Source organism: Girardinichthys multiradiatus, chromosome 22 (assembly GCF_021462225.1).
Source record: "Girardinichthys multiradiatus isolate DD_20200921_A chromosome 22, DD_fGirMul_XY1, whole genome shotgun sequence".
Classification (NCBI taxonomy): domain Eukaryota; kingdom Metazoa; phylum Chordata; class Actinopteri; order Cyprinodontiformes; family Goodeidae; genus Girardinichthys; species Girardinichthys multiradiatus.
In genome coordinates, this window is record NC_061814.1 from 33,756,438 (window position 1) to 33,781,723 (window position 25,286).

Genomic DNA, 25,286 nt, shown 5'->3' on the forward strand with positions numbered 1-25,286 from the left:
CCCAAACACTTGTAAATGTAGTAACCGTGACCACGTGGGGCTGAAGACCAATGTATGCCAAGATGTTCAGATAATTATTGGTAAAAATATTTGAAAACCATGTATCGGTTTCATTCAAAATCATAATTATGGCACCACTTTGTGCTGATCTATCACAGAAAAGTCAAATAAAATACATTCAAGTCTGTGATTGTAACTTGACAAAATGTAGAAAATTAAGAGACATTTGGATTGCCTTTTAGCAGCGCTGCACATTACACCACTTTCAATCCATTAAAGGAGCAGTTTTAGAACAAAAATCAACAGCACAACAGTCTTTGACAAGCAGCAAAAAGGTCCCTGGTGTGGAAACGGTTCTATAATAATACGTCCACGCTTCGGTGGACTGGTGGCGGCACTCTCTCATTGCAAACAATGGCCCTGCTCTCCAGCCGTCGCTGTATGGGAACTTCAGAGCCGACACTGTTTATTTGTGCAAGCTGCTTGTCCTCAGAGTGGTTTTAACTGAAGTGTGCAGTCATGGTCTGGTTGGTTGTGACAGAAGGACCTTTGCCATTCTGGTTTTGGCCTAAACTTATCAACAATATTGACTATCCTGATACTTTGCTTTTTGCATAATCAAGTTTGCATATGTGTGACCAGGTTCTAAAAACATAGACAGCAAAGTGTGGCATTTAAGTGCTTTCTAGCCAAGTATTCGGAGCTCTTTTATTTATGATTAATCTCAGTAGTGGAGTACAGAGGATTCTGAAAGTTTCCACATCTATTTTCCAAGCACCAGAAAACCACCAAAGCAGAAGAAGCTAAATGACTTACTGTGGCTCGGATCTTCTTGTGTCACCTTTTAATGAACCAGATTAAGTCTCTTAAGCTACGGTTTCAAAGCCCGTCTCCGAAAATGGCTTACGGGAAAAATCTCAACACAACAGCTGTCCGAACCAGCCTAAAGTAGATGTCGTTTTAAGGCAGGACGGCTGTTTTTTCTGGGCTAGGTCGTTAGATGCTTTCCACTTTGAATTACTCTGGAATGAATATGGACACAAAAATAAAACTGTTGTTAAAGGAAGTCACCAAGTGGTGCTGAGCAGGGAAAACAGAAAACCTTGCAGAAACGTCAAGCCAACAAATCTGAAAATATAAAATTGCACATTGCAGACAAAAACATTTACCTCAACAAAATCTCAAGAGGGTGATCAAGCCTGGGTTCTGACTTGGCCCGATTTCTCTCTGTCTCTCAGAACTTAACCCCACTGTCAGCTTGGCAGCTTCCAGAGTCGTTGCAAAGTCCAGATCAGCCAATCTAAAGCAAATTTTGGGAAATGCGAGAATGTTCCACAAGTCAGCAAAAAAAAAATATATATATATATATTTTATTTTTTCTCTTGCACTTCAATAGAGAACAGAATATAATATGCTGGTGCCCATCTCCAACAGTCATTGGGCAAGAAGCGGTTTACACCCCTGGACAGGTAGCCAATCACAGGACAAACTACCATATGCACACAGATGTGCACTAACTCTCCTGAGGGAAACTTAGAGAGCTCAACTAACCTAATATGCACATTTTTGGAGTGTTGAAGGAAGCCAGAGTGGCCAGAGAACCCATGCATGTTAACTTCATGCAAAGAGGCCCTAGCTGGAAACTGAACCTCAGACCTTCTTGCTGCAAGGCAACAATGCTAACAACTGCACCAACATGCACCCCTAAATAAATTATCTTTGTTGATAAAATACTATCTCACGCCTGAAATGTATTTTAGATTCAAGGTTCACATGAATGTTAGAGCTGCAACTAACGATTATTTTGCTAATGAATTAATCTGTTGACTACTGTTTCGATTAATTGATTAATAATCGGATGGCAAAAGGTGCCTAATAGATTTTTGACCGAATTTAAACCAGGTGAAGCTAAAGCTAGGCCACTTCAGGAGTCCTGGATACAGCATATTTACAGACAAGAAGTGTAAATGCAAAATGTATTTATTTTTTGTGCAATCTTTCATGATTATTGCTCTGAGTGGGTTATTCTTTCAGCAAATGGTATGTCTTAGTCTGTATGTACCAGTTAACAATTATTCGATTTCTAAAATTACAAACCTGGCAACAATAATCACCAGTCTCGGAGGCTGTTTATTAAGTTGCTTAAATTTGTTGGGGGGAAAAAAAAAAGCAGATCACAGGCATGACACAAAACTACAGTCATTCTAAGTGGCATCTTCCTGGCTTTAAGAAACACTAAAGGAAATCAAGAAAAAACATTGTGGTAGTCAGTAACAGTCACTGTTTTAGGTCAAGCAGAGGGAAAAATTATGGAATCATGAAAAAAGAAAAACAGTTCAACACACCACTTTGTTGAACCACCTCTGGCTTTTATAACAGCTTGTAGTCTCTGAGGCATGGACTTCATGAGTGACTAACAGTAGTCTTCATCAATTTGGCTCCAACTTTCTCTGATTTCTTTTGCCAGATCAGTTTTGCTGGTTGAAGCCTTGTCATGGACCATTTTCTTCCACTTCCACCACAGATTTTCAGTTGGATTGAGATGTGGACTATTTGCAGGCCATGACATTGACCTTATGTGTCTTTCATCAAGGAATGTTTTCACAGTTTTCGCTCTGTGGCAAGATGCATTATCATCTTGAAAAATGATTCATCATTCCCCAAACATCCTTTCAATTGATGGGATAAGAAGTGTCCAAAATGTCAACGTAAACTTGTGCATTTATTGAAGATATAATGACAGCCATCTTCCCAGGCCCTTTACCTGACATGCAGCCCTATATCATCAATGGCTGTGGAGATTTGCATGTTTTCTTCAGGCAGGCATCTTGATCAATCTCATTGGAACGGCACCAAACAAAAGTTCCAGTATCATCAGCTTGCCCAATGCAGATTTGTGATTCATCACTGAATATGACTTTAATTCAGTCATCCACAGTCCACCATTACTTTTCCTTAGCCCTCTGCAACCTTGTTTTCTTTTGTTTAGGTGTTAATGATGGCTTACATTTAGCTTTTCTGTATGTAAATCCCATTTCCTTTAGCCGGTTTCTAACTGTCATAAAAGTTGACTACAGTTTCCTCCCATTTGTTCCTAATTTGTTTTGTTGATCATTTTCTGTTTTCAAGATATATCAGCCATGTTATTCGCACTTGGTCCAGATTTTGGACACAACTGACTGTGAACGACCAACATCTTTTGTAACATTGCGTGAAGATTTACCTTCTTTAGAATGACTATAGTTTTGTGTCATGTCTGTGATCTTTTGTTCAACAAAATTAAACTGAATGAACATCCTCAGAGACTGGTGATTCCATAAGTTTTGCCAGGGGTTGTAGTTGAAGATTATTTCTATAATCAATTAATCACGATTAATTGTTTCAGCCATGTACTTATTCTACTAAATAAAGAAAAGTAAATAAAGCTATATAAACTAATAATCATTCATTTTAAAAGGATTTCCTGGATTTCTAAGTGGACAAAACAGAACTGAGACACTTTGTCATACAGTACTGTGCAAAGGTTTTAGGCAGGTGTGAAAAAATGCTGTAAACAAAGAATGCTTTCAAATATGGAAGTGTGAATCATTTATTTTCATCAATCAACAAAATGAAGTGAATGAACAAAAAATAAATCCAAATCAAATCAGTATTTGGTTTGACCACCCTTTGCCTTCAAAACAGCATCCATTCTTCTAGGTACACTTGTGCAGTTTTTTTTTTTGAAGGAACTCGGCTGGTAGGTTGTTCCAAACATCTTGGAGAATTAACCACAGATCTTTTGTGGATGAAGGCTTTCTCACATCTTTCTGTCTCTTCATGTAAACCCAGACACACTCCATGATGTTGAGATCAGGGCCCTGTGGTGGCCATACCATTACTTCCAGTGAGTCTTGTTCTTCTTTACACTGAACATAGTTCTTAATGACTTTGGCTGTATGTTTGGGTTCGCTCACTTAGCAATTTGTAAATTGAAAAAATAAACAATCATTTATATTTCTGAAAGCATTCTTACACATGCCTAAAACCTTTGCACAGTACTGTATATATTTAGACAAGACACCCTGAGAGTAACTATTCAGGGTCATAAAAACATATTTTGAACTGTGGATGTAGGATAAGACGTTGTTTTGGCTACATCTAAGGCAAGGGTGTTTTGAAGGGCCTCGGGGAAAGCAGTTCAACGTGTGTGAAATGTCAGACCTGGTGTGTTACGTCCACTACAAAACAAAACAAAACAAAACATTTCATATTAAAGCTTCTTTTACCTTTCTAACCAAAAGGTAGAAAGAAATGGCAAAATTTCACTAAAACAACTGGTGGCCATTCAGTCCTCGAGTCTCTGAATGGTTACTGTTTGTTTAGTGTTGTGTTGAACATCTTGTGCATACTCTACTAATAAATGTCACTTTAGTGGAGATCACAGGTATTCTCCTCCTTGATGCTTGTCTTGAAAACAGCTTTCTAATTTTCCTGTGCACAGCTTTTCCCAGAAGGGACTGGCCCACCTCTTATGCTCGTCCCGACTGGTTCCCAGGAGCACGACGGCCAGCAGGTAGCAAACAGTAATCCTTTAGCAAAGACTGCGATACATGTTTTTGTCAGGTTAAGATGGGCTTTGAATGCAGCATTTTTGACATTTTAGAAACAAGCATAAGAAAATATCCAGAGTTAATTAAGCTTTCTGGAACAGTTGCTGACACATCAATGTTCTCCACTGTACACTCAGATGTTAGTTATGCTGTTCCAGACTCAGGATACACATGGAGTGAGACGGAAACACCTGAGAATCCAGGTAAGTACATATACCTCCTTTTTGCATGAATGCTGCAGTTTTGGTGTGCATTGCACCCTTTTCTGCACCGTATTACCACACCTCGTATCCAGCTGTGTTGCATGTGTAAATACAGCACGCTCGTGCGACTGGTATTATTCGGTATCTGCTGACCATGAATTGTTGGATTGGCTCCATGTGTACGTACGTACATGCAAGGAATCTCTGTGTTTACATGCCATCTGCCTGCCATATGAGACTCTTTGAAGTGTAGAAAAGGAAAATGGGGCAGGATATAGATGCATGTGAAAGTGATGTACTCTGAGGTGATGATTGAGCAAAAAAAAGCCCTTGTTTTCACTAGTCTGGGATTGTTCGTGAAGGATTTCCGACCAATCGCAACCATGGAAACATGTACTTTCCCTCTGACGTTTCCTCCACACTAACGGGTTTCATAACGTCCTCCTCTAGCTCGGGATCTCAGGCCTGATATCTCAAAGTATGAACGCTGGCTTTATAGCTTTGGACCATACCGTAAGTGTTCATGCATTTCTTTTTGTTGGGCACTAACAAATCTCCAGGTTGTAGACTGTCAATAAATGGGTTGGGATCGCATACGTGTACAGTGCCTTGCAAAGGTATTCACACCCTTGAACATTTTCACATCTTCTCACACTATACCCATAAACGTCAATAGATTATATTAGGGTTTCAGTCAGCCCCTTTCACTCTAATACCCCCAAAATAAAAGTAAGTGCAACTGATTGTGTTTAGATGTGATCATTTGGGAATATTCTGCACACAGAGATTGATCAACTTGCTACAGCAGGTTTGATTCATGTTGATGTGTGTTTAAAGACATAAATTTGAAATAAAAAAAAGTATAAAAAAAACTTCTAATTAATCAGAAATCTCATGACCCCCCTGTAGTACCTCCACGGACACACTAGGGGTCACTACGTCATTTTTGAAGACTGGTTTAAATCAAAGCATTTTGATGTCTTAAAATGGCCCAGACCTACTGAGAATCTGTAACAACTTGAACATTAATGTTCCCAGACACTCTCCATTCAGTCTAACGATGATAGATTTTGCAAAGAAAAATTCTTTCTCCAAACATTTAAAGCTGGTAGAGGCACACCCTCAAAGACCTGCAGTTGTAATACAGCAAAAGGTGATTCTGCAAACTATTGACTCAGGGAGGCTGAATACAAATGCAGGGCACACTTAAGTAGTTAAGTAGTCAACTTAAGTTGATACATGATCTCAAAGTACAGGGGTTGGACAATAAAACTGAAACACCTGTCATTTTAGTGTGGGAGGTTTCATGGCTAAATTGGACCAGCCTGGTAGCCGGTCTTCATTGATCGCACATTGCACCAGTAAGAGCAGAGTGTGAAGGTTCAATTAGCAGGGTAAGAGCACAGTTTTGCTCGAAATATTGAAATGCACACAACATTATGGGTGACATACCAGAGTTCAAAAGAGGACAAATTGTTGGTGCACGTCTTGCTGGCGCATCTGTGACCAAGACAGCAAGTCTTTGTGATGTATCAAGAGCCACGGTATCCAGGGTAATGTCAGCATACCACCAAGAAGGACGAACCACATCCAACAGGATTAACTGTGGACGCAAGAGGAAGCTGTCTGAAAGGGATGTTCGGGTGCTAACCTGGATTGTATCCAAAAAACATAAAACCACGGCTGCCCAAATCACGGCAGAATTAAATGTGCACCTCAACTCTCCTGTTTCCACCAGAACTGTCCATAGGGAGCTCCACAGGGTCGATATACACGGCTGGGCTGCTATAGCCAAACCTTTGGTCACTCATGCCAATGCCAAACGTCGGTTTCAATGGTGCAAGGAGCGCAAATCTTGGGCTGTGGACAATGTGAAACATGTATTGTTCTCTGATGAGTCCACCTTTACTGTTTTCCACACATCCAGGAGAGTTACGATGTGGAGAAGCTCCAAAGAAGCATACCACCCAGACTGTTGCATGCCCAGAGTGAAGCATGGGGATGGATCAGTGATGGTTTGGGCTGCCATATCATGGCATTCCATTGGCCCAATACTTGTGCTAGATGGGTGCATCACTGCCAAGGACTACCGAACCATTCTTGAGGACCATGTGCATCCAATGATTCAAACATTGCATCCTGAAGGCGGTGCCGTGTATCAGGATGACAATGCACCAATACACACAGCAAGATTGGTGAAAGATTGGTTTGATGAACACGAAAGTGAAGTTGAACATCTCCCATGGCCTGCACAGTCACCAGATCTAAACATTATTGAGCCACTTTGGAGTGTTTTGGAGGAGCGAGTCAGGAAACGTTTTCCTCCACCAGTATTACGTAGTGACCTGTCCACTATCCTGCAAGAAGAATGGCTTAAAATCCCTCTGACCACTGTGCAGGACTTGTATATGTCATTCCCAAGACGAATTGACGCTGTATTGGCCGCAAAAAGACGCCCTACACCATACTAATAAATTATTGTGGTCTAAAACCAGGTGTTTCAGTTTCATTGTCCAACCCCTATATGTTTTCCATACAAACCTGACAGGTATCGTGTGCATTTGTATTCACAGACCCTAAAATAAAACTAGCCTTCATAATTACAGGGCAGCCTTCATAATTATAGGACCCTTGTGTGTGTGTGATTTATTCTCAGAATAATTGCAGTTGTCCTTGATTTCATTTCATTTCGAGTAAATGAGGATGAAAAAAATGCACACAACAGTTTACAGATTTTAACTGTATTTGTCTATCACATAAGATCCACATCAAATATAGTGAAGTTTGTGGTTGTTATGTAACAAAACGTGGAAAGGTTCAAGGAGCATGAATACCTTTCTAAGCTCTGTAGACGTAAAAGTAGTCTGCTTCCTTTTATTCCTCTGGTACTTGGACTATATTCCACTTCTTCTTTGTATTTAATTCAGAGCATAAACTGAGCTAGATTGGCCGTTTCCCCGTTTCTTTTCTAGTTTCTGTACAATGCACAAATATTATAGTTTGGTCAATTTTTGTCTGGCTGCACATAAACTAAAAACCTAAAATACCTAAACTGTGCAGTAAAAGGAAACCACATTTTATTTGTTTTACTGGAAAGCCTTCACATTTAACAATATAACCCACTTGCAATATGGCTAGCTGACAAGACACAATTGGGCAGCAGAAAGCCCTGAAGCTTATATTTCATACATGGTACTTTTATTAAATTTGTTTTTTTTTTTTTTTTGGAGACACAGGTTGGCACTCAAATCTAAGGTCTGGAAACCTTTGAAGCATCTGCCATAAAATACAACTAAAAGTTCAGCCAAACTAAACATTTAAAGAGAGTGGGTTGCTGGCTCTTCTGCCAGTGTTTTCTTTGGTCACAGCTTGTTCTTATTTGATAATGTCTTTATTTTTAGCCCCTCGATCAACTGACTTAGATGGCAGCCATAAAATGCCCCTGGATTTACCCCATGCTAAAGGTGAGCAATCACGGTGAACATGCAGGGAGGTGCTAAAGATGATCACACAGCATTTGAACAGAACGCTGTTGAAATGTAGTTTTAAGCTGTAAGATGTCTTGAAAAACTATTTGCTTCCGTGCAGATTTTTATCCCTTTTTTGTCACACTTAAATAATTCCGATCATTAAACTTGTTTTAATATAATAATAAGACGAAGAAACTTCTGTTAATGCAAAATGCAGTTTTAAAATTATTTTTCTTATCTATTGAGCAAAAAAAAAGCTGATATCTGGTTGCGGCACTCTTTGTAGCAACAACTACCATCAATTGTTGTCCTGCTGCATAACTCAGGTACGCTTAAGTTTAAGGTCATGAACTGATAGCTGGACATTTTCCTTTAGGAGTTTCTGCAACAGAGCAGAATTCATGGTCCCATAAATTACAGCAAGTTGCCTGGGCCCCAAAGCGACAAAGCAGCCCCACACCATCACACTACCACCACAATGTTTGACAGCCGGTACGATGTTCTTTTTCTGAAATACTGTTTGTCTTATAGCGGATGCAATGAGACGCACACCCTTTAAAAAGTTCCACTCTTGTCTTATCAATACACAGAATATTTTCCCAATATCTTGGGGAGTTTCCCATATCTTGGGGAATATCTGGATGTTTTTGGGTCAATGTAAAATGGGTCTATGTGTTCTTTTGGTCTTTGGCCTTGAAACCCTCCTATGGATGCCATTTTCCCCCAGTCTCTTACAGCTGAAACTTGAAGACTGACCTCAACTGAGGCGAGTGAGGTCTGCTTTAGATGTTTTCTTGCTTTCTTTTGCGACTTCTTGAATGAATTGTTTATGCTTTCTTGGTATAATTTTGGTTTTGGTCCATTTCTCAAATTGTGGATAATGGCTCTCACTGATGTAGTTTGGTGGACTCCCAAAGTCTTAGAAATGTTTTTTTTATTTTCCAGACAGAGATGTCAATTAATGATTCCTATCTCTATTGATAAAGTGATAAAATCACAATTATTTAATGATTTAACAAGGGAAATAAAATTTTGTACATTGTCAGGTTGTTTGGATATTTTTTCCTTTTAACAAATGAAATAATAATTTGAAAACTACTTTTTGCATTTGCTAAGACTTTCCTTGTCTGATATAAAATGACTGATGATCTGAAACATTTGAATGTAATCTTTAAAGGAAAAATTAATCAATCTGTAAGGGTGAAACTTTTTCAAAGCCCTGTAGTTGAATGCTTCTGACCAATAAAAATGCAATGACTCTTGCTGCTTTGTGGCAGTAACGTACTAACGCTGAGCCTGTATAATGTCATCCGTGCAGTGGAGCCAGTAGATGCCTGGAAACCAGAAGCAACCCCCTATGAATCAGGTAGGTTGCACCACTTCTCATTTTGCCAATTTGGCTGTAAACGCTCAGCTCTGCCACTAAGTGCGATCCAAACCAAAGCTATGCAAGGGAAAGACTCTGGGTTTTGGCTTGGCCTGTAATTGAAGGGAGTTGGACCGAAAGTCAAATGGCACGGTGGCTAAAGGCATGATGTTTGTGACTGGAAACATTTGGGATCACTAAAAAGAGGATGCCTGCAAACTTCCAATGTAATTTGGTAAAAGTATGAGTTTGAGCTGTCTTTGTTGTTAGTGAGTAGAGTGTATTATTTTGGTGACGAAGACCAACTGCATTTTCCTGGATGATGAACGGTTAAACTGATTGTATTGCCTTCTGTTATCCCACATGAATGCAACCAAGATAAAAAAGGATAAAATCAATGATTCTGTAGTATTTAAAACAGCAAATGGATCTAGAAACTTCTTACTTTTTTAATTATCTGTTTTTGTTTTATTTTAGGTTTTAGCGTGAGAGAACAAGAGCCACTACCCAGAGCACCTGAACTCCCAACAACACAGGGAGACCCAAGTGTGTTCCTCTTTCTTGATCTTCTTGCATCTTTCAAGTTATTAACTCTGTTCATTTGGTAGGGAATGCTAAAAATCTGTGGCAAGCACTCCAGTATGCATCCAGCTTCAGTCTTATAAAAGCATATAGTACTTTTTAGTATGCATACCTGAGAGAGATTGCATATTCAGAAGATTTTCTTGCACATGAAACACTTAACAAGGAAAAGTCCTTTTTACCCTGGTGGTCCCTCCTGTAGCTAATGCAGGTTATCTTTTAAGTTCAGAAATGTTAACAAGTATACGGTTGAATAAATGTCTATTTTATTTGCAAACCTTACCACACCTGTCTTCTTCTGATGGGCAAACAGATTTTTCCAAAGACATAACGTTTGTTCGTATAAGCTTGGTAGATGTAGTTTTGTTCAAGATAAAAGCGATTTGTTTAAAAAGGGTGAACCTCAAAATCCTCATAATGCTTTTTATTTCCATACATAAAAATGCATTGAGATCAATGTACACTGTTTACCAAATCAAAACACGAAGAAAAAAAATCTTTTTTTTAAATCAATCCAATGAAAGTGAGGAAAAATGAATATCGGGCCCTTTAAAATATCTGCAGCGTGCATCTGCATCAGCAGTCCTAACCACTGTTTCTGAAAACTGTCGACCAGCTTTTAGTACTAGTGAGCAGGTATTCCAGTCAAAGACTATTGAACCACATTTCACAGTTTCTCTGCATTTCTTGGTTTTCCCTCAGAAACCCCTCCAACCTTACCCAAGTTTCCAACTGGATTAAGGGGCAGGGAGCCCCCATAATTCAAAATGTACTGTGGCTTAAATTCAGTATTTGAAAGTCGTCTGACAAACTACACCCAAAAACAACAATTTTGCTTTCAGTCAACCTTAAAATGTTGAACCATTTCTGTTAAGGCCAGTTAATGTCTTTAGAAATTTGTAACTCTTTGTTTTTTGTTTGGTTTTTTTCCTGGTATCCCTTGCCGATAATTTGGTTTCACAGTATGGACAGGAAGCTGTACACCTTTGCTCATTGTTTTAATCTTTGCGATTTTAGCAATTCTTGGACCCTTTTAAAATGGTAATTTTCCATTTCTTCATTACTGCTATTATTTAGGACACAGCCCTTTCAATTAATAATTCAATTACACATAATATGCAACACGCATGACTGCTGGGTCTGTTGTTTTTCTATTACACTACTACATCTGCTCGTAAACCGTTTGCCGTGTAGCAAAGTAATTTATATCAAAAACAGTGATTGATCTGGTTAGTGATGCTGGACTGCTATTGTTTTGAACACAAGTCTAGATGTGAGTGATGGCCCTGTTTAAGGTAGTGATGGGTTTATTGTCTGATATTTACATATTTAAGTTTATGTAAACAAAAGATTTACAAAAGGTTTACATGCACTGTATAAAACCAGGAAACGTTTATTCTCATTTGTTGTCTTTTCATACAATATGCAGACTTCTGGTTTTAACAGTATGTGTATTGTTTAGAAACACCAGTAAGGTGTGATATAATCTGAGAAGTCAGGCTATATTCTTAGGAATTAGACTCGCTCTCTCCCACCTTGAGTCTACCATCAGACAAACTGAATACCAATGGTGTGTTTGGAGTAGCACAAAACCAAAGCTCCTCATAAAGAATATTACTGTCTGCCTTCTGTTTTTTAAGGACAAATGGGCAAAACAGACGTTGTCGGAAAAATGTTTTGTGTATAGGACAAAGGTTACATTATAGTTTGGGTTTGTTTTATTAGATTTTGCCCAGAACAACTTTTCTTATTGATTGTGGAATCTGAATTTATCAGTAAACTTAAATCTAAAGTTTAAGACATGTCATCAAATGTTTTTAAGAGGCACAAAGTTAAATATTTGTTTCTCTTTATCTTAAGTCTGAAAATCCTATTTATGGAGAAACATAAAAAAAGACAATCCAACTCCATGCAGGTGTTTCTTTCTTCCAGACTGTAAGGTTGATCTTGCCTTCCTGATGGATGGCAGCTGGAGCATTGGGAAGCGACGTTTTAAGATCCAGAAAGACTTTCTGGCTGAGGTGGCTCAGGTCATCAATGTGGGCATGGCTGGGCCTATGATGGGCATCATCCAATATGGGTAACTTTTTTGTTCAGTTTCTGTCATTTTGTTCCAGTTTGGGAGAAAAAATGTAAAGTCACTGTTTGTTGTTTTGTTTGAAGCGACGAGCCTGTGACAGAGATCAGTCTGAGGACCTACTCCACCTCCAGGGACGTGAAGTCCGCCATAGATAAGATTGTGCAGAAGGGTGGCCTGTCGAACGTGGGTGAGTGACCCTACTAGTGGCTGCCAACTGTGAAAAAAATCACAAACTCAAGCGTGAAAGCAAAAGGGTTACAATTAACGAGTGGGTTTTACTGCCCTGGCACATTTTCACATGGAGGGACAGAATTAAATCTAAATTTGCAGGGAGACCAGCGAGCTAAATTACAGTTCTCCTACTGGTAAGGCATATTTTTCTTCTGCTCTGACCAGAAAACGTTTGCTTTTTACAAGCTTGCGGGGGTCAGTTCTCAAAAAGCAAGTGCTGTTTTGTTGCTTGGGTTTGGTGTGGCAGCATCCATTAGCTGCAGTTTGTGTTTTTTAGGACCTGCTAAATGTGGCTTGCTGATAGAAATACAGTTTTGGGTTTGAGCACAATAACACAATGTGGGTGAAGGATAACGACTATAATCTCAATCAGAACCACTCCTGCTATTGTAAAGACCACCAACAAGACATTGACAAAGGAAATTATAGGTTATCACAGTATTCAATTAGAGATATCTGTGTGCAGAATAAACTGCCTGTCCACTGCCTAAAGGTTTTTTTTCTTTAGGCAGTGCAGGATTTCTTCCACCTTATTGTAAGGTTCTGTTCAGCTGCAGACTTGTACACAAAGTAGATACATGGTGCCTTGCAAATGTATTCATTCTTGCTGAACTTTTTCACCTTTTGTCACATTACAGACCAAAACTTTTAAAGTTTTTTATTATTAGGATTTTATGTGACAGACCAACACAAAGTAGTGCATAATTGTAAATAAAAAGCATATTCAGCCCCCTTTACTCTGATACGTCTAGATAAAATCCACTGCAACAATAACATTATGGAGATGTTCAAAGCCGGGTTAGGTTATAAAACAATATGCCAAACTTGGAGTATCACAAGACTATGATGCTGTAACTGTAAACCCACCAATACTTGGCTGCCCACCTGAACTAAAAAGAGAGCGTTAATCAGAGAAGCAATAGGCTCGTAGTAAATCTGGAGGAGCTGCAGAAATTGGCTAAGGTTGGTGACAGGGTGACTGTTGACAGGACAAATATTAGTCTACACTCCAAGCTAGCTGGTGGCAGTGATGCACCACATCTCATTGTTGTTGTATGCCAACTGCCAGAAAACGACAAAGAAGAAGCTATGAGGGGTCCTTAAACGCAGGTTGCTAATGCCCCTTTTCCAGTGGCTCGTTTTAGCAGCTCCGTTCCATTTGGTTTCGCTCTACTTGGTACGGTACCAGTTCCATACCGTACTGGTTCTAGTGACAGCTGGAGCTATGGCGGCTGGAGGTGGAGCTTCAGCTGTTAGCGTAGTGCGCTGTGGAGGTATTAACCTTACTGTTAATAGCTACTAAGTTACTAACTAGGGAGCTCATGCTTGCTCACAGTACAATGACTTGGTGGTGCACAGATGAGTGAGTAAAAGAATGGCTTTGTCAAAAATATGTGGACTGTGAAAATTACACATTTTAAGATGAATGGACAGAAGCACAGATTTTACTTTTAACTTCCGTGTTGTGTAAGGCCAGTCTGCCTTTTATGTTCTGAATCAGTTGGATTTATAAAGAGTGGAAATCTAAAGAGACATTATGAAAACAAACATAAGAACTTCAACCAAAGCTGTCAGCCTGTGTCTGACGGTAAGACGAGGAAAATATATAAACTGAAGGGACAGTATGAGCGAGCTACACGTCTGCTAACGCGTCTCTTACGGCAGTGGTCCCCATCCCCTGGGCCGTGAACCGGTACCGGTCCGTGGATCAATTGGTATCGGGCCCCACAAGAAATAATTAAACTTAGGGCTCACCGCCCGCAAACGGGGAAGCCCCAGTTTTTTTGTTTTTTTTCTTATGTTTATTGCTCAAACTTCCCTTAGTTAAAAATAGACATGTGTGGTATCCTCTGAAACATCAGAATCTTGGCTAAAAGCCGATATAAACCATTTCTACAAACACCAAACACAGTTAAAACTACAAGTAGTTGAATCAGAAAGTGAACACACCGGAAGTCTCGGGCTCTGCCTCCTGATTGGTGGGATTGACGTGAAAGACTCAAGTAGGGGTCTCTGCAGACAAAGTGGGCGTTTCTCAATCAGGGCGTTTCTCAACCACCAATACTGATTGGACAAACGAAATCAAGCGTAGCACAGGATTTGATGAGCACATGAATATGGGCGTAACTCAACCGCAACATATGATTGGACGAGCCGTTGTGGGCGTAACTCAACCGCAACATATGATTGGACGATAACAGGAAGTTATTTCTTTTTTTAATTGACGTTTGCCACTGGAGTTTTTTTTTCTACTTATAATCTACGAATCTGTTTGAATAACACAAAATAAGAAAATAAACAAAAAGTTCTCTCTACAAACTTGTTCTATTTTTTCCTAATTTCAGTAGCTTATTCCCTGGCTTCGGACTTTTATTTATTTGTTTATTTTCACAAAGTTGATCTTTTAATGATCAACGGTATTGATTTTTCAGAGATATTGTGAGGGCTAAAAGTACATATTGGGACAAAATGATTGATACCCTGCTATTATTTTCTAAAAGAATATCCGTTTTGGGTATGAAAATAATGTGAAACTCACAAAAGTAGTTTGAAACAAATCATAATGGAGACATAAAAACGTATTTAAAAAATAATAATTGTAATGAGAGTAGCTTGGAGACAAAGGATGGTTCCCATGACTTCATATTTTCTTGTTCAACCCTTTGAAGCAGTCACCTCTGATACAAGAATTTTAATTGAATCCTTCAAGAATCCTTCATGAGGACTAAAATATCGAGGCACATGATGTCGCCCGGTATGGCGGAGCCGGGGTCCCACCCTGGAGCCAGGCCTGGGGTTGGGACTCGCCGGAGAGCGCCTGGTGGCCGGGTTGCTCCTCGCGGGACCCGGCCGGGCCAAGCCTGAACGAGAGACGCGAGGCCATCCCCCAGTGGGCCCACCACCTGCAGGGGGAACCGTGAGGGACCGGTGCAAAGAGGATTGGGTGGTGGACGAAGGTGGAGACCTCTGTGGCCCGATTCCCAGATGCTTAAGCTGGCTCTAGGGACGTGGAATGTCACCTCGCTGGGGGGAAGGAGCCTGAGCTTGTGCGGGAGGTCGAGAGATATCGACTAGAAATAGTCGGGCTCGCCTCCATGCACAGCGTGGGCTCTGGAACCCATCTCCTTGAGAGGGGTTGGACTCTCTTCTACTCTGGAGTGGCCCATGGGGAGAGGCAGCGGACTGGTGTGGGTTTGCTTGTCGCCCCCCAGCTCAGCCGTCTCGTGTTGGGGTTTACCCCAGTGGATGAGAGGGTAGCATCCCTGCGCCTTCGGGTTGGGGATAGGTCTCTGACTGTCGTCTCGGCCTATGGGCCGAGCGGTAGTGCGGGGTACCCGGCCTTCTTGGTGTCCCTGTCGGGGGTGCTGGATAGTGCCCCTCCCGGGGACTCCATTATTCTGCTGGGGGACTTCAACGCCCACGTGCGAAACGACAGTGACACCTGGAGAGGCGTGATCGGGAGGAATGGCCTCCCCGATCTGAATCCGAGTGGTGTTTTGTTATTGGACTTCTGTGCTAGTCACGGATTGTCCATAATGAACACCATGTTCAAACATAAGGGTGTCCATCAGTGCACTTGGCACCAGGACACCCTAGGCAGGAGGTCAATGATCGACTTTGTTGTTGTATTATCAGACCTTCGGCCGCATGTTTTGGACACTCGGGTGAAGAGAGGGGCTGAGCTGTCCACTGATCATCACCTGGTGGTGAGTTGGATCCGCTGGAGGAGGAGAAAGCCGGACAGACTTGGGAGGCCCAAGCGCATAGTGAGGGTCTGCTGGGAACGTCTGGCGGAGCCCTTGGCCAGGGATGTATTCAACTCCCATCTCCGGGAGAGCTTCGACCAGATCCCGGGGGATGTTGGAGACATAGAGTCCGAGTGGACCATGTTCTCCGCATCTATTGCCGATGCTGCTGCCCGTAGCTGCGGTCGTAAGGTCTGCGGTGCCTGTCGCGGCGGCAATCCCAGAACCCGGTGGTGGACACCAGCAGTAAGGGATGCTGTCAAGCTGAAGAAGGAGTCCTATCGGCAGTGGTTGGCTTGTGGGACTCCTGAGGCGGCTGACGGGTACCGTGAGGCCAAGTGTGCTGCGGCCCGGGTTGTGGCCGAGGCAAAAACTCGGGCCTGGGAGGAGTTCGGTGAAGCCATGGAGAAGGACTACCGGTTGGCCTCGAAGCGATTCTGGCAAACCGTCCGGCGCCTCAGGAGGGGGAAGCAGTGCTTCGCCAACACTGTTTATAGTGGGGGTGGAAGGCTGCTGACCTCGACTGAGGACATTATCGGGTGGTGGAAGGAGTACTTCAAGGATCTCCTCAATCCTGCCATCACGCATTCCGTGGTGGAAACAGAGGCTTTGGACTCAGGGTTGGACTCTTTCATCACCCAGGCTGAAGTCACCGAGGTGGTTAAAAAGCTCCGCAGTGGCAAGGCTTCGGGGGTGGATAAGATCCGCCCTGTCATTGTTGTTATAGCCTGTTACCTTTAAATAATGATTTCATTATTGATTATTATTTAATAAACAGCTTTAGACCCATAACATAAGGTGATTGTATTTACTTGACATGGAAAATAAATAGCACTATGTGTATGTGTGACGTGTTGAAAGGATGACGAAGATTTATTGCACAAACAGCCGGTTTATTATAGAGCACGAGCGGCTATTCTGAATTGTCACTCACAGAAAATTATAAATAAATGCTTAAAAACACGCTGGATGTCCCAGGCCATAAGGCTGCCACCGGAACTACCAGTTCTGCCTGTCACTGCCACAAATTGAGCTCGGCCCTGCTGCAATTCAATCAATTTCTCGGCACGTTTGCAATGTAATGCAATACAGACGTGCACAGCGCCCCCTACCGAACAAGCTGGGTAGCTCGGTCAGCAGGGAGCTGAGGAAGAGCGGCTGCTGACGTCACTCTGCTGCGCCCGCCGCTCGGAATGCTTTTTCGTTTTCGAGTTCTGGGCACTACTTTGCGGGCAGACCACGAAAACGAAAAAGCAATGTCTGCTTTGTTTTCTTTTTGATTATGGCATAAAATGTGCAGTCATGAAGAAGAAAATGCAAATAGGATGATTGATTACTAATTTTATTTATGGGTCAAATAATGCAGCCACATTCTTGAAATGAAAAAGCATTTCTGGAAATGCTTTTTCATTTTCAAATTTTACATTTCAAATTGAATTTTGGTATCTATTTGCTGGGGTACATTTTGAAAAATAAATCTCAAATGTCTTTTTCATTTTAATTAAGTGAAAGAATGAGCAGTCTTGAAGAAGAAAATTAAAAAGCAAATAGGATTATTGATTACTAATTTAATTTATGAGTCAAATAATGCAGCCACATTCTTAAAATGAAAAAGCATTTCTGAAAATGCTTTTTCATTTGAAATATGGTAACGATTTGCTTCCATATTATAGAAGATATGCAGCATGTTGCAAACATGAGATTTCAGCAGCTGGAGCAGGTATTTTGGCTCACATCTCATTAGTAAACTGCTCCGGCTTTCTCAGGTTTGAAAGGTCCCTTCTTCCCACACCATGTTTCAGCTAAAACACGAGAGAAAGTTTAGTTTTAGCTTTTTGTTCTGGGTCATTATCTTATGGAGGACCTATGACCTTTGACTGAGACCAGGCAGCACACTTTGATTTATATGCCATGATCTTTTATTGCACCCTTCACAGGTTCAAGCCAACCTGTGCCAGATACATCCTACAAACCTATAACAGAAGTGAATCTTGTCATGTTTAGCAACATGTCAGTTCTTTCTTGGAAAGCTTAATTTGAACAAATAGCTGGTGTAACTTGCCAGAAGATCCAGTGTTGTGTCATTTGACCATACGATGATGTCTCAGCTGAGGAACCACACCATCAGCATAAATAGGAATGAAAAAGCCTCCCCACCTAACTACACACACAACATTAGTCTACGATCTAATGCAAACAGGATGTGAATCAGTCTACATGTCTAGATTAGTGGGTAGTTGTCAAATATAAATATATATATTTATAAACAATCTGCATTTTCTTTAAATGCTGTAAATCATGCGGTTTTGTTTTCATTGGTTGCTCACAATGTTTTTTTGCTGTCAGTCCTATTATTCTTTCATTAACATAAAACTATTTACTGCAGAAAAATGCATTCCTATGAACCTCTTGTAAATTTTGACAACTGCATAAACTATTGTGAATCTGTTTTGTTCATTAATAAAACGTTTTTCACACGCATGCACTTACTTCATAATGTACTTAGCTTTATCTCAGGGTAAAGGCAGATTATCTTTCAGAAATATCTTCTAACAGCAATGACCATGCAGAACCACCTCTTAATGTGCCAAAAATAAACGTAGTGATAAAGCCATTTGCTCTACACTGAAAAACTGTAGTATATTATACACAAAGTCTAGAAATCATCACATTTCGACTCACTGACAGCCCACAACAAAGGCAGCAATAAGAGACAACATGAGGTTAAAGATGTAATTTATTTTACATAAAAAAAACATGTGCAGGCATCACTTAGTGGTGGTGTACTTCTGAAGTATTTAACTTTTGAAGACATCTTAAAACTCTTCATAGCATCTATTAATAATAAGAAAAAAAACACAACAACATATTATCATTAGGGTGTTACTTCATGTGATGGAGGAAATTACAGTAGGAATCTGGGAAACTAACCCTGCATCCAAGGCACAGAAGTGGCTGCAGTACCCCGGAGTACTGGGTTCAGAATAAAAGCCTTTCAGCGGTCCTTTTTTCCCATTGCCCCAGTAACCTGCACCACAATCTTTAAATGTGGTTCCACAACTTAAGCAGGTTGATATGAGGTACGGCTTCCGGTACTCAGCCTGAAATTCTTTTGAGAATTTCTTCCAGTCAACGACACCTTCAATTGTAAAAAGAAATGATTAAAATCACCAAACACAACATTTTACAAAGTAGCACTTGCATAAGGACAAGGCCTTTCCCTTTCCCAATGTATTCAACATGCAGTGCAAAAGTCCTTGGTGACAGAAAATTTCAATTAACGCCTGATGTTTAAAATGTAACTAAACATTTAACTATAAATGAAGTAATTTGTGGATCCATGTAAAACAGTTTCACTTTTTAATGTTGTGTAGCTAAGGCCAATAACACATTTATTGTTTTATGTCTGCAAAACCTCTGAAGTTATTAAAATTCAATGAAAACACAAGTCTTGGTGAAGACAAACCTAACATTATAGGACAACGAAGATGATATTTGTTAGGTTACTAATATGGAAAAAAAATCCAAAAAAGGTTGTCTTTTCTGTCTGCATGGAAGTACTGTGTCTTTAATGTTAGTTCAAACTACTGTGTGATGCCAGAATAACACAAGACATGCTATAATCCATACATTACATGTTAGTACAGGAGCAACATGTGAAAAATAATGCTGAACTTTCTGATTACGTACTTTCCAACCACAGGAAATGTGCCTTGTTGCGGAATGATGTCTGAGACACAACGTCCAGAAACCGCTTGCATGTCAGTGATAATTTTCCCATCGCTGCATCTCCTTCCTCCAGCACAACAAGAAGTACTCGTACTCGTCAGAGGGTGTGTTCCAACTACAGGGGGATCACACTCCTCAGCCTCCCTGGTAAGGCCTACGCCAGGGTATTGGAGAGGAGAGTCCGACCGATAGTTGAACCCCGGCTTCAGGAGGGGCAGTGTAGTTTTCGTCCCGGCCGTGGAACACTGGACCAGCTCTATACCCTCTACAGGGTGCTCGAGGGTTCATGGGAGTTTGCCCAACTGGTTCACATGTGTTTTGTGGACCTGGAGAAGGCATTCGACTGTGTCCCTCGTGATGCCCTGTGGGGGGTGCTCTAGGAGTATGGAATCGGGGGCCCTTTATTAGGGGCCATCCGGTCCCTGTACGAGCGGAGCAGGAGTTTGGTCCGCATTGCCGGCACTAAGTCGGACCTGTTCCCAGTGCATGTTGGACTCCGGCAGGGCTGCCCTTTGTCACCGGTCCTGTTCATAACTTTTATGGACAGGATTTCTAGACGCAGCCAAGGGCCGGAGGGGGTCGGGTTTGGGGACCAGTGGATTTCGTTTCTTCTTTTTGCAGATGATGTGGTCCTGCTGGCCCCCTCTAGCCAAGACCTACAGCATGCGCTGTGGCGGTTCGCAGCCGAGTGTGAAGCGGCTGGGATGAGGATCAGCTCCTCCAAGTCCGAGGCCATGGTACTCGACCAAAAAAGGGTGGCTTGTCCTCTTCAGGTTGGAGGGGAGTTCCTGACTCACGTGGAGTAGTTTAAGTATCTCGGGGTCTTGTTCACGAGTGAGGGAAGAATGGAGCGGGAGATCGACAGACGGATCGGTGCGGCTGCCACAGTAATGGGGGCGCTGTGCCGGTCCGTTGCGGTGAAGAGAGAGCTGAGCCGAAAAGTGAACCCTCGATTTACCGGTCGGTCTACGTTCCTACCCTCACCTATGGCCATGAACTTTGGGTCATGACCGAAAGAACGAGATCTCGGATACAAGTGGCTGAAATGAGCTTCCTCCGTAGGGTGGCCGGGCACTCCCTTAGAGATAGGGTGAGGAGCTCGGCCATCCGGGAGGGGCTCGGAGTAGAGCCGCTGCTCCTCCACATCGAGAGGAGCCAGTTGAGGTGGCTCGGGCATCTATACCGGATGCCTCCTGGACGCCTTCCTCGGGAGGTGTTCCAGGCACGTCCCACCGGGAGGAGGCCCAGGGGACGGCCCAGGACACGCTGGAGGGACTATGTCTCTCAGCTGGCCTGGGAACGCCTTGGGCTCCCCCTGGAGGAACTGGAGGAGGTGTCTGGGGAGAGGGACGTCTGGGCGTCTCTGTTGAGTCTGCTGCCCCCGCGACCCGGTCCCGGATAAGTGGAAGACGACGAGTACGAGTACAATTTTATTCTTGTGTGAGTACCACTTAGACTGTTGTAGATATGTACCTGCAAAATGCTAACCTCTTCACTGTTGTTTTCTACAAGGGAAACAAATGATAAATGCTCAAGCATAGGTGGAGAATTATTGATTTGCACGAAATACAAAATCCATCCTTTAGAAGGAAGCATAACACTACCTGTCTGCCCGCTTTGGTGTTGAGCTGCCTACAGTCTTTTCTTGGAACACTGTCTCTCAATCGTGGACCTTGAACAGACAAAAGAAATTTAGGACCATCTGAACTCTATCACAGCTAAATTTTTTAAGAAAAAAAAAACATTTGATGAACAGAGTTTACATCCTTTAACTGAAGTACAGCAATGTAATTTTGATTTAATTTCCATTACATTCATTCCATACATTTCAATAACACACATTTTCTAAATTGTCTGGACATTTTTTAGTCATTCATGTCAACATATGAGCTGTACATTTACCTTGCAGGAAAGTTCTCAAGCAGGAGAACAGACCACCATAGCCTAATGGTTGGCATGTCAGCCGGTTTATGGACAGAAACACAATATAAGCTTGGGAACCAATAAGTTTTAAATGACATATAATTACGTACCTCTGAGAAGTCGAACTGCCCACCAAGAGTGATGTACAAAGCATACTAGAGAGACGTATAATAACAAAACTACTATCATATTATGAAACTGAAATAGTCATGTAAAAGCATTGCTTGAAACAGCACTTACCATCAATGTGAAAATGCCACAGTTATGGGACAGTCCTTGTCTGGGAACATCCTAGAGTCAAGTGGAGATAAAAGTAGTATATTTTACAGCAATACAAACCACATTTCAGTATTAAAAACAAAAACTGTGGCAAATCAGCACACATACCTCAATATCCTCAGTGGTAAACTGTGTCCACAGTCCAGGACACAGCTTTTGACATATATTGCTTAAGAGAAGTTAAGAGAAAACAAATTTAACACCTTCTCTTACATTGTTTGACACAAGTCAAGCAATGGGCTTATGAACACGCCCCAACTCAAACTTTTTTCATGCAACTTTTTTGGAACAAATCAAGCAACACAAAACAATAAAAGAAAGGAGTTTTATAGAAAATTATTTTTAAATATTTAGTTTAATATCAACCTTACATGACAGTCTGTTTAAATTCTGTCATGTTCTCCACTGCCATCTAACACTTCTTTCTTGTGGTCCCATAGTCAAAGACCGTGATTACAAAATGGCGACTTTCCATTTGCAAGTCCACACAAAACCCCAATTTCGATATCAATACTACACACATCTCTAAATTTACAAAACTATGTGTAGTTAAATATTAATTCATCCGCAAAACGCAACATATCAGCCAAATTCATGTAGCTAAGCTACGATATGATACAAAACTTTCTACACATGGGTGTATTTTTGCTATGGTGACATGCTAGTAATATACCTCAACACATTACATTAAGAGGTTTATGGTCAATGTCTCTCCAATGTGTTAATTTTTTAAGTATAAATAACTTTGAAACTAGCATAACTAGTCTTTTTATTTTATTTTTTTCACTCGTCAACCTCACTGCTTCGGTGTCGCTACGATCACGTTTGAAACATAAGTACGATAGATTACCTTTCTTCACCTATATTTTAAACCTGTACTTTTTTTTTACATACAAATTTATACATGTAGGCTTCATAATACACACTGACAACATTAAAAATATAATTTCGAAAATTAACTTAATGACTGATAATTGTGTTACCTTCATTCTGCGCTTCTCGTGCAACTTCATACAGGCTAGCTCTGGTTAGCTCTGTATATACAGGGGTTGGACAATGAAACTGAAACACCTGTCATTTTAGTGTGGGAGGTTTCATGTCTAAATTGGACCAGCCTGGTAGCCAGTCTTCATTGATTGCACATTGCACCAGTAAGAGCAGAGTGTGAAGGTTCAATTAGCAGGGTAAGAGCACAGTTTTGCTCAAAATATTGAAATGCACACAACATTATGGGTGAAATACCAGAGTTCAAAAGAGGACAAATTGTTGGTGCACGTCTTGCTGGCGCATCTGTGACCAAGACAACAAGTCTTTGTGATGTATCAAGAGCCACGGTATCCAGGGTAATGTCAGCATACCACCAAGAAGGACAAACCACATCCAACAAGATTAACTGTGGACGCAAGAGGAAGCTGTCTGAAAGGGATGTTCGGGTGCTAACCCGGATTGTATCCAAAAAACATAAAACCACGGCTGCCCAAATCATGGCAGAATTAAATGTGCACCTCAACTCTCCTGTTTACGGCACAACACCGAGTATACGAGCGTTCACTGTGAGTACAGTGGATTTTAGGAAAAGACAAAAAGCCTTTCACAGACTGAGAAATGATCAAAGTGCACGGAAGCTTTGGCAGAAACACTTTTAGATGGAAAAGAAGGACAACAACTGAAGGAAAAGGTTAAGCAAATTGCCATGCCTGTCACAAGCACAGCAAGGAGATCAGAACTGTTAAACCCAGATGTACTGACCCTGCTCGACCGAACCATTTCAAAGTGCATTTAATATGGGTACTTGGATTGCACTTTTCTGCTCAGCAGATAATTTCATGGGCATATAAATAATTGATCAGTAGTTAAAAAACAAAAACTCTAGTATAAATTAACTGTTAAGAAAATATTTTTCTCACTTGATTTAAAATGTTTGGACCCCAACGTTTGGATGATGGATGTAGTGGACCTCTTGCTATTCACAATTCTGCACACATTTGTGCTGATCTATCTCATAAAATCCCAATAAAACACAGTGAAGTTAGTGGTTGTGACGTGACAAAATGTAAAAAGGTCAAGGGTCTTTTATCAGCATCAGGTAATTGTCTCCCTGTTGTCGTCTGGTGTTCAAACAGGAAAGGCCCTCTCCTACATCAACAAGCAGTACTTCAGTGATGCAAATGGAAACCGTGGAGGCGCTCCTAACGTAGCCGTGGTGCTTGTGGATGGCTGGCCCACAGACAAGGTGGAGGAAGCTTCTCGACTTGCCCGAGAATCTGGAATTAATATATTCTTCGTCACCATCGAGGGCCCCGATGAGAATGAGAAACAAAACCTAGTTGAGGCCAACTTTGTTGACAAGGTGGTGTTTGGTTGCTCAGATTTGTCAGTGCTTCCATTAAAACAGTCTAAAACACTGTTTGCCATTTCATTCCACAGGCCGTGTGCCGGACAAACGGCTTCTTCTCCCTTCCTGTGAACAGCTGGTTCACTCTGAGAAAGGCTGTGCAGCCGCTGGTGAAGCGTGTATGTGACACAGATCGTCTGGTGTGCAGCAAGACCTGCCTCAACGCCAACGACATCGCCTTTGTGATCGACGGCTCCAGTAGTGTGGGGACTGGCAACTTCCGCACGGTGCTCCAGTTCGTGGCCAACGTCACTCGGGAGTTTGAAATCTCGGACACGGACACCCGGGTGGGAGCTGTGCAGTACACCTACGAGCAGAGGCTAGAATTTGCCTTTGGACAGTACAACAATAAGGCTGAGCTGTTGAACGCCATCAAGAGAATCAACTACTGGAGCGGAGGGACCAGCACCGGGGCCGCCATCACCTTCGCGGCAGAGCAGCTCTTTAGCAAATCCAAACCGAACAAACGCAAGATCATGATCGTTATTACAGACGGACGCTCTTATGATGACGTCAGGGCGCCTGCGCTGGCTGTCCATCGCCAAGGTGAGAGCTCATCAAAAACAAAGTTTGAAATAGAAGAGATGTACATGAAATCTGCCTTTACAGTGTCTTGCAAATGTATTTCTAACCTATTTAACGTTTCAGCATTTGTCACATTAAAACCACAATTTTCAATTTACAGTGTTG

At 41.5% G+C, this 25,286-nt stretch overlaps 1 protein-coding gene across 4 annotated transcripts in view; it reads left to right on the forward strand.

Moving 5' to 3' along the window:
* vit (vitrin) overlaps window positions 1–25,286 on the forward strand; it is a 56,125-nt gene that overhangs the window by 27,081 nt on the left and 3,758 nt on the right. For 2 of the 4 annotated variants that reach the window (XM_047352253.1, XM_047352257.1), the window contains 10 exons: window positions 4,484–4,555; window positions 4,730–4,795; window positions 5,246–5,308; window positions 8,197–8,259; window positions 9,584–9,631; window positions 10,109–10,177; window positions 12,146–12,293; window positions 12,377–12,480; window positions 24,325–24,551; window positions 24,629–25,142. In XM_047352253.1, the coding sequence (XP_047208209.1) occupies window positions 4,484–4,555; window positions 4,730–4,795; window positions 5,246–5,308; window positions 8,197–8,259; window positions 9,584–9,631; window positions 10,109–10,177; window positions 12,146–12,293; window positions 12,377–12,480; window positions 24,325–24,551; window positions 24,629–25,142 (1,374 nt within the window). The remainder of the gene's footprint in view (window positions 1–4,483; window positions 4,556–4,729; window positions 4,796–5,245; window positions 5,309–8,196; window positions 8,260–9,583; window positions 9,632–10,108; window positions 10,178–12,145; window positions 12,294–12,376; window positions 12,481–24,324; window positions 24,552–24,628; window positions 25,143–25,286) is intronic. The other 2 variants (XM_047352255.1, XM_047352256.1) reach the window with 2 other exon arrangements.